The following is a 9,375-nucleotide window of genomic DNA, read 5'->3' as shown; positions in this document are numbered from 1 at the left end:
CGAAGGCCTCAGGAGGCCTGGCTGGGGACAAGCCAGCAAACAGCAGCTGACAGGAAGGGTTTAGGAAATAAGAGGTGCAGAAGGGACTCCCACACAGCCTCGGGTTAGGGCTGGGACAGAGCAGGGACTCCTTCCAGATGGGGCTGGCCTGGCAGCTAGAATGATTGCCTCCTCCCCCAGAACATCCAGCCGGAGGGCCCAAGCACACCTCACTCAGCCTCAGACCTGTGGCAGTAGCCTGGTGGGTGGAGAGAAGCGAGTGAGAGGATGTGGATCTCGGTTCTGCAACCCCAAATGCCTCCCAGGTGGACACGGGTCTGGGTGGATTGGCTCCCCGGCTCCCACTTCCCTGGGAGCCCCAGGACAGGCCCTCACTGAGGAGCAGGGTCCCCTGCTCTCACCTCCTGCCCCAACAGTGCTCTGTCATGACCCGGGAGGGCCATTCACAGCGAGCAGCAAACAGCACAGGCTTCATGGCCCTTGGCCTCGGGGTCCAAATCCCTAGAACAAGCTGCTGGTCCCAGAATCAAGAGAAGATGCGCAGCCTGGTGAGAAGGCTCTCACACAGGTCCAGGTTAGACCCACACAGACTCCATGATCCTCTAAGGCAACTAGCACACAGCAGACGAAGCACACACCCACTCCACCTGCCCAGCTATGTCCCCCACCCCCTTTCTTACAAAGTGTCAATGCCTGTCCTGCACGAGAAAGACAGGAGGACACAGACTGGACGCAGGACAGTGTGCCCCAAGGCCACATGGTTGTGCAGCCCTAGGAGGAATTGTGGTGGGGGGTCAGGGCTCCCCTGGGCTTCCTGGGTCTCACTCCCTCATTTGGAATCCTGCTAGGCTTCTCCCCCTTGTCCCTTGGGCCCTCAAACCCAGAGGAGCCTTCAGCCTTGACCGTCCCAGTTTGGAAGATGTAACGGGGGGAACGGGGCGGCACAGGGACTGACATGGCCTCGGTTCCTCAGGGTCCCCATGGCGTATGTACAAGCGGCAGAGGGCTGGGCTGGGCTGGGGTAGACAGTGGCCTGGCCACAGCCTGGGTTGGCAGCTAGTTTTATATCTGGTCTTGTAGCACAGGGGAGGGACAGGGAACCAAGAGGGGTGCATTCTCTGGAGGACGGTGGGGTGGGGAGGGCTCCTCATTCCCGGTTAGTGCCAAAAAGCTGCAGGAAGAAGGTGAAGATATAGATGATGTCTAGGTAAATGTTGAGGGCTCCAAAAATATACTCCTCAGGGCTCAGCGAGTGGCGTCGGTTACCCATCAGCAACTGGGTGTCAAGTGCCAGGAACTGGGAGAAGTGAGGAGAGAGAGAGGGGTCAGAGGCCCAGGCAGTGTGACACTGACTATGGCAGCCCTGGTGCCCCCCTCAGCCCCACCCCCAACTTTATTACCCTCACCTGCTGCCTGGCTGCCCAGTGGCCCTCCTGTGACACCTTCTATCCCTAATTCTGTTCAGCAGCTATTTACTGAGCCCCTGCTATGTGCCAGGCACAGGGATACAGCAGAGAACAAGATAGCCAAGGTCCCTGTCCTCACAGAGCTTAGAGTCTAGAGGAATTGTTAGGATGAGCATAACAAGGTTCCAGGCAGCGGTGGGGCTGATAACAAGGAGCCTCACCTATGTGAGTGTGGCAGGGAGTTAGGGAAGGCTTCCTGGGGGAGGGGATGTTCAAGCTGAGGCCTAGACTTCTTGCCATTCCCTCAGGACTCTGCTCTCAGAGGAAGGCGAATGCTTCAGGTACAAGCAGGGCCCAAGCACTTGTGCTGTACTGACATCAGCCCATCAGTGCTATACCGACATCCCCATCCAGTAAGAATCAGATTCTTCCTACAGGAAGTGAGGCCCAGAGACCTTAAATATTAGCCAAAGGTTACACAGCTGGAAAGTGGCAAAGCCAAGATTTGAACCCGAGCAGTCCAGCTCCAGAGCCCCAGGTGTAACCATTCTGCCCTGCTACTAACAGCACCCGGGGTTAATGCCTTTCCTCCCAGGAAGCAGGCTCTTCCCTGGGGACCTGCTTGGCCTAATGGACTAGGAACAGATTCCCTTTGAGACAGCACTGTGCCACCTCACTACCCCTGCCAGGTCTTCCCACTGTATACAGTGGCTCCTACCCCTCCCCATGTAGCTTTCCTCTGGGCTCCAAGCCTAGGGAGCAGAAAACCCTTGAGAAGCAGAATATGAAATTTGGCAGGCGTGGTGCGCTTTTCTGGAGAAAGAGGCCAAAATGTCCACCAGTATCTCAAAGGTGATGAAGCGCTGATCCACGTAGGATTGGAATTTTTTTGTTGTTTTTTGGGTTTTTTTTTTTGAGACAGAGTTTCACTCTTGTTGCCCAGGCTGGAGTGCAATGGTGAGATCTCGGCTCACTGCAACCTCCGCCTCCCCGGCTCAAGCGATTCTCCTGCCTCAGCCTCCCGAGGAGCTAGGATTACAGGCATGCACCACCACACCCGGCTAATTTTGTATTTTTAGTAGAGACAGGGTTTCTCCATGTTGGCCAGGCTGGTCCCGAACTCCTGACCTCAGGTGATCTGACCGCCTCGGCCTCCCAAAGTGCTGGGATTACAGGCGTGAGCCACCATGCCCGGCCCGGGATTGGAATTCTTTCACATTGATTCACATTCTTGTTAACTGGGCTCTTCGGTCACTTATGTATGAAAGGCATGTTCCCTGGGTCCTCTGAAACTCATTCATTATACAATAAATATTATGGGGTGACAGCTGCATGACAGGGACTTGCTGAGAGTGGAAGAGACAAGAAACACAAAGCCATGCCTGCCTTGGGGAAGATCACAGCGTCATGGGGGACACTTACAGGTCATTACAAGAAAATCCACGAAATGCACAATTAGGACTATGAAGGAAGGAGCTACTGATTGGGCCAGAGGAAGGTGACCCAGGAGAGGTGGCATTTCACCTGAGGCTTAAGTAGGAGTTTGCTAGCTAGGAAGGCCTAGGGAAGCCTGGGAGGCCTGACTGGTGTTGTGTGAAGAGCGGAGAACTCGGCCAGGCAGTAGATAGAGGAGGAAGGGGTTGGGGCCTGCCCTTGCAGCTTGCACTCTGCTCGGTAGGCAGGGGTCATGCCCAGTTCCTTTTCCTTTACCCGCCATGGACTCCTTGACTCCTAAGACCCAGACTTTAGAGTTGCTATAGATGCAGCCCTGTGGAATCCTAGTTGAATCCCAGCCCCGGTGCAATGCCCCCCATGCCCAAGAGGCCAGGGCTCCAACAGGGAGTAATTCCAGCACACGGGACATTGAGGCAGGGCCACCCTCAAAGTTGGGGAGGTGGGGGCAATTATGAGCACAGGCTTGAAAGTCAGATCCACTTGGATTGCAGGCTCTGCTCTACCACTCATTAGCTGTAGGACCTGGCTGGGCAGAGCATTTAATCTCTTTGGGCCTGTGAGTCCCTATGTGTAAAAAGGAGATAAGCGTGCCTGCCTCCTGCGGTTGTTGTGCGAATGAGATAATGCATGCAAGGGGCCTGGCACGGTGCCTGACACATGGTAAGCACTTAATGAATGCTTGCTATTATATTAATGTGGTTTCATTGTTATTATCTGCAGAAGGAGAGGTGCCCTCTTGAGGACGTGCACACGCTGCTGATGAGACTCAGGTGTCTCTTGCATCTTATCAGGGAGGCAGCACTGTTCCTCGGGGAGCTCAGTGGCCTTAACAGAGCGAACATGGGGAGCCATGGCCAGAGCTGAGAGGAGCCCTGTGCAGGGTGTGTCAGGCTCCTGAGCTCAGTGGCACTGAGGAAAGGGCACTCCAGACAGGAACAGGAGTTGAAATGCCTGGGTTTGAGACCCGGCTCCATTGCTCAGTAGCCAAGTCATCCACTTGACCTCAGTGTCCTCGTCTACAAAATGGGATAGTAGCAATGCCCACACTACGGTGTGGTTTTGAGGGTAGATTTATGACAGTGTATGTGGCATCCACTATTTGTATTTTTGAGTATGATTTCTCTCCATTCCGCTCTGCTCCTTCTGTGTTTGATTTGGATTCCCAAGCACATTTTCCTTCTGCAGAGAGAATGAGCAGGCAGAAGGCCCAGTGCAAAAGCTTTGGCCACTTGGCGGTCACAGCTGCCGGCATCAGTTCATAAACTGCTGACCTGGCTGATCCATCAGTAGCTTGCTTGGTTGATTTCCCAGAGCCTGGTCACCCCTGGGTGAGCTAATGAAATTGAGTCTCTTAATTTGGAAGGCTTGGATCTGTCCAGCTCTGGGGGTGGCCCTTCTGAGAAGCACCCATGCAGGAGACCCCCTAGAGCAGCCAGCTGGCTTTTCTCTGGGAGAGAAGAGGAATGAAATTATTTCTGCCCCAGCCCTTGGTCCATGCACACAGATGCTTATCTATGTGGCATTCTCTGGGATGGCCTGCTTCAAATTTCAACCCCACTGCCCAGTATGACCCATCACTGCCACCTCATGCCTGGGAGTCAACCAAAGTCTTTTCATTCATTTATTCCCAACAATATTTGCTGAGCACCTACTATGTTCCAGAGAACTTGCCCTCATAGAACTGACAGTCTAACGAGGGCAAAAGACATGATCAGGGATTCTGCATGGCAATGCATTCATTTACAGGGGAAAGGCATCTGCTGCTATCTCCTTGGAGATGGAAAGCATTGTTAACTAATGTCTTGGTTGAGAGCAGGTATCTTGGTTATAGTTAACATCTTAGTGGGTAGCTAGGATCTTGGCTGAGAGCTAGCAACCGAGTTGATGCAAACCCCTAAAAGGAGGGCAGGTACCTGAGTTAGTGGCCAGCTGAACAGGAGACTCTGCAGGAGGATCACTTGGGATGGGGCAGGAGGCCCCCAGGGACAAGGACGCTATTAACTTACATCTGAAGTGTCCTTCCCTAGACCAACACTTGATCTCATCTCCCTCTCCCCATTTGCTTGGGAGGTGGGTGTCCTCATGGTCTTACACATGACGAAAGGAGTGTGAGAGCTGAGTGATTTGCTGATGGCTGCTTATCAAGTTCATCTCCTGCACCGGTGGAGGTGGGGGAGGAGTGGGCTCGCAGGGAGGGAGGGAGCATGTGCAGAGGGCAAACTTCCCCGCCTCACCTTACTGGCCAGTGCTAAACCTCGCCGGGGCCCCCAGCCACACATTTGGCCTGACCCTGCCGTCTCTGGGGCCCAGGCTTATGTCTGTTGTCCTCCCTGAATGTGGCCCCAGAGGTGACAGTGAGGGGCTCTGGGCAGTGCATGCCATGGAAAGGCCAGCTCAGAGCCACCCGCAGGCAGGCACTGAATACAAAAAGCTGGGGTTGCAATGTGTTGAATCAGCTTAAACAGTGACACGTGGACTGTGTCTGTCCTGCAGAAATGCCAGTGTGACGGCGGGTGGAGGCAACCCCCAGGCTGTTGTTTGCAGCATTGGTTCTAACAGTGAGATGCTGAAACAACCCAAATTCTACCAACACGGGGGTGGTTAAATAAACTCTGGGCAGCAGTGCTGAGGTGGAAACATCTGTGACAGACGCTACTGTGAGAAAAAAGCAAGTTGTGAAAAATCCATATCGTATGATCCCATAAAACTATACATGTCAGAGGAGCCAACATAGCAAATATCTATGAAATGCATAAAGAAAGGTCTGGAAGGAGAGATAATTCATGGTTCCTGCTGGGGAAAGAAGTGAGGGACACGATCAAAATGACATTTGTTTTTTTCTATATTTAAGATTTTCCAAAAGTGAAATATGTGAATAAATGTATTCACATATTATATAATTAGAAGTTTAAAATAGAAGGGTTAAAATAGCACAAAAGAAGAGTTCACGAACTCTTTCGCTGAATTCTCACCATAAGCCTCTGCAGCAGGTGTCTCACTATCAGCTCCATCATTTGCTGAGGACACTGAGGCAGAGACAGTATAAGTGACTTGCCCATGTCACACAGCCCAGGGACAGCTAGAGGGTGAGCTTGGGCTTTGGGGAGTCTTTGGAGAAGAGACTACCAGCCATATGTCCAGGTGCACCGGCTGGGCTGCAGGAGAGGGTGAGGGGGTGAGGGAGGGAAGAGAGACCATTGAGTGGAGATCTGGGGCCCATTTCTTGCCTGATACCAATAGAGGATATTTCTCTCCATTGACCTGGGTATCAAAAATTTAGATGGCACAGACAACATTTGCACCCCCAGGAGGGCCACCAAAAGAACAGGGTCTGGCAGGCATTCGAATCAGAAAGCCTGGCCCGGGGTGAAAGGGGGGGTAGTGTATGAAAGTGCATTAATGACACACGATTATCTATCAACTTTTTAAAAAGTAGGCCAGGTGCGGTGGTTCACGTCAGTAATCCCAGCACTTTGGGAGGCCAAGGTGGGCAAATCGCCTGAGGGCAGGAGTTCGAGACTAGCCTGGCCAACATGAGGAAACCCCGTCTCTACTAAAAATACAAAGATTAGCCGGGCGTGGTGGTGGGCGCCTGTAATCCCAGCTACTTGGGAGGCTGAGGGAGGAGAATCGCTTGAACTCGGGGAGGTGGAGGTTGCAGTGAGCCAAGATCATGCCACTGTACTCCAGCCTGGGCAACGGAGTGAGACTCCGTCTCAAAAAAAAAAAAGGAACCAGGAGACAAGGTAGGCTTCAATAGCCTGTCGCAGTAAGTGGAATAAAATATTTTGTATGAAAGAACCATATGTGGTCATACGAGAAAGGGCATGAGTCCAGTATAATACAGTGCTTAAGATCATAGGCTGGGGAGTCCCACAGACCTGGGTTCAAATCTTGGCTCAGACCTTAGGTAACTTACTAACAGGTAAGAGTTACTGATCACTGACCACACACCAGGCACCGAGTGTTTTACATATATGAATGCATCCAAGTCACAGCCACCTATGAGGGAGGTACTGTTCTTGTCCCCATTTTACAGCTAAAGAAACTGAAGCACAAAGACATTATGTAACTTGGTGAGTCCACACAGCTAGAATGTGGCGGAGAAGGGCTTTGAGATTTATAGTGAATGATAACCTTGCCATTTAGATCACCAGATTTTGAAGCCAGGCTAAATCTGGTGATCTAAATGATAAGGTTATCATTTACCATAAGAGTAAAAGCTGTCATCGACTGAGAATTGCCATGTGCCAAATGTGAGGAGGCTGTGTTCCCTTCATTTGTTACCCTATTCATCCATTACAATAGCCTGTTGAGACAGGCAGGTGAGCCCTATTTTAAAGATGAGGCCAGTGAGGCAGAGCGGTCAAGTCATTTTGCCAAGGTCACAGAATGGTAAGAGGAGCAGCGAGGCCTTGAATATGACTTGGTGGGGGGCACTGGCCAGCTGCAGAGCCCCCTCCCCACTCCACACACCTACTGCCCCTGCCAGTGCCTCTTCCTGGCTCTGCTCTGAAGAACCAGGTCCTGGATATGGAAGCAGAAGTTCCTTTCTGCCCCTAGGCAGGTGTGGAGCTGCCTCTGCCTCCCCTCCCTCAGTCCGCCACCCCAGGGCTTTTCCACCTCCTCCTGTCAGGTTTGAGCAGAGTGTGGGCTGGGGGATGAGTGCCTCAGGAGTGAGACAGGCAGGCCTCAGGAGGGGCCTGCACATTCTCCCCTGAAGGGGCAATCACTGATCAGTCCGCCCACCCCAGGAGGAACCCACGCCACTTCCAGGTTGTCTAGGTGAGGCGTGGGGAGGGGGGTGCGAGGAGGCCCCAGGGTAGGCATTGGGACTGTTTCAGCGGCAGAGGGTGGGTGACCTAACAGAGAAGGTTCTCACTGGCTCCTTCAGCTTCACGTAATGCATTGAGGGAAAAGGGCCTCTAGGCTCTGAATGGAACGAAGATAAGTCTAAAAGTCATGCCTCAGCCTTGGATTTGTGTGGCCATTTTAACTTTTCGAAGTGTTTTCCTCATTGTGAGGAAGGTAGGGCATATATTGCCGTCCCACTAGAAAAGCAGGGTGAGGGGTTGGGGTAGACGGGCGTATTTTTCTTAAATCCCTTGGACACTGTGGGTCTGGCCCAGATTGGTCATGGTGTGTGTATGTGTGCGCACGTGTGTGGGTATGTGTGTGCCTGTGTATATACGTGTGTATGTGTGTATGTATGTGTATATATGTGTGTGAGTGTGAGTGTGTGTGTGTACATGTGCGCATGTGTGTGAGTGTATGTATATAAGTGTATGTGGGTATATGTGTGTGTATGTGTGAATGTGAATGTATGCATGTGCATGTGTGTATATGTGTCTGTGTGCATGTGTGTATGAGTGTATGTGCATGTGTGTATATGTATGTGTGTGTATGTGTATATGTGTATGTCTATGTGCATGTGAGTGAATGTGTGTATGTGCATGTGTATGTGTGCTTGTGTGCGTGTATATGAGTGTATGTATGTGCATGTGTGTATACGTGTGTATGTGTCTGTGTGCATGTGAGCACGTGTGTGCATGTGTTTGTATATGTGTGCATATGAGTGTGTATATGAGTATGTTCACGTGTATATATGTGCGTGTGTATATGTGTGCATATATGTGTATGTGTGTATGTGTGCATGTGAGTGCATGTGCATACGTGTATATGTGTGCATGTGTGTATGTGCATGTGTATGTGTGTATGTGTATGTGTGCATGTGTGTATGAGTGTATGAGCATAAGTATATATGTGCATATGTGTACATACGAGTGTGAATGTGTGTACGTGTGTTTGTGTGTATGTGTGCATATGAGTGTGTATATGGGCGTATGTATGTACGTGTATATATGTGCGTATGTGTATATGTGTGCATATGTGTGTGTGCATGTGTATGTGATGTGAGTGCATGTGCGTATGTGTATATGTGTGCATGTGTGTATGTGCATGTGTATGTGCATGTGAGTGCATGTGTGTGCATGTGTGTATATGTGTGCATGTGAGTGTGTACGAGTGTATGTGCATGCGTATATATGTGCGTATGTGTGTATATGTGTACATACGAATGTGTGTGTGCATGTGTGTACGTGTGTGTGTTTGTGTGTATATGTGTGCATATGAGTGTATGTGCATGTGTGTATATGTGTGCAGGTGAGTGTATGTGCATGTGTGTATATGTGTGCAGGTGAGTGTATGTGTGTGTATGTGCATGTGTGTATATGTGCATGCATGTATGTGTACATGTGAGTGTGTGTGTGCATGTGTGTGCATCTGAGTGTGTGTATAGGGGAGTGTATGTGTGTATGTGCATGTGTGTATAGGTGCGTGTATTTGTGTGCATGTGTGCATGTGTATATGTGTATGTGTCTGTGTGCATGTGAGTGCGTGTGTGTATGTGTGTATATGTGTATATGCATGTGTGTATATGTGTGCATGTGTGCACGTGTATGTGCATGTGTGTATGTGTATATGTATGTGTGCATGTATGTACATGAGTGTGTGT

At 50.8% G+C, this 9,375-nt stretch overlaps 1 protein-coding gene across 2 annotated transcripts in view; it reads right to left on the bottom strand.

Moving 5' to 3' along the window:
* Nucleotides 1–1,045: 1,045 nt before the first annotated feature.
* FAIM2 (Fas apoptotic inhibitory molecule 2) overlaps nucleotides 1,046–9,375 on the bottom strand; it is a 32,359-nt gene continuing 24,029 nt past the window's right edge. For both annotated transcript variants that reach the window (XM_011936156.1, XM_011936157.1), the window contains one exon: nucleotides 1,046–1,297. In XM_011936156.1, coding sequence (XP_011791546.1) covers nucleotides 1,148–1,297 — 150 coding nt within the window. In that variant the 3' untranslated portion in view covers nucleotides 1,046–1,147. The remainder of the gene's footprint in view (nucleotides 1,298–9,375) is intronic.

This window comes from Colobus angolensis, unplaced genomic scaffold (genome assembly GCF_000951035.1).
Source record: "Colobus angolensis palliatus isolate OR3802 unplaced genomic scaffold, Cang.pa_1.0 Scaffold151, whole genome shotgun sequence".
NCBI classification, from domain to species: domain Eukaryota; kingdom Metazoa; phylum Chordata; class Mammalia; order Primates; family Cercopithecidae; genus Colobus; species Colobus angolensis.
Note: the sequence above shows the minus strand (reverse complement) of the source record. Positions and strands in the feature narration are given on the sequence as shown.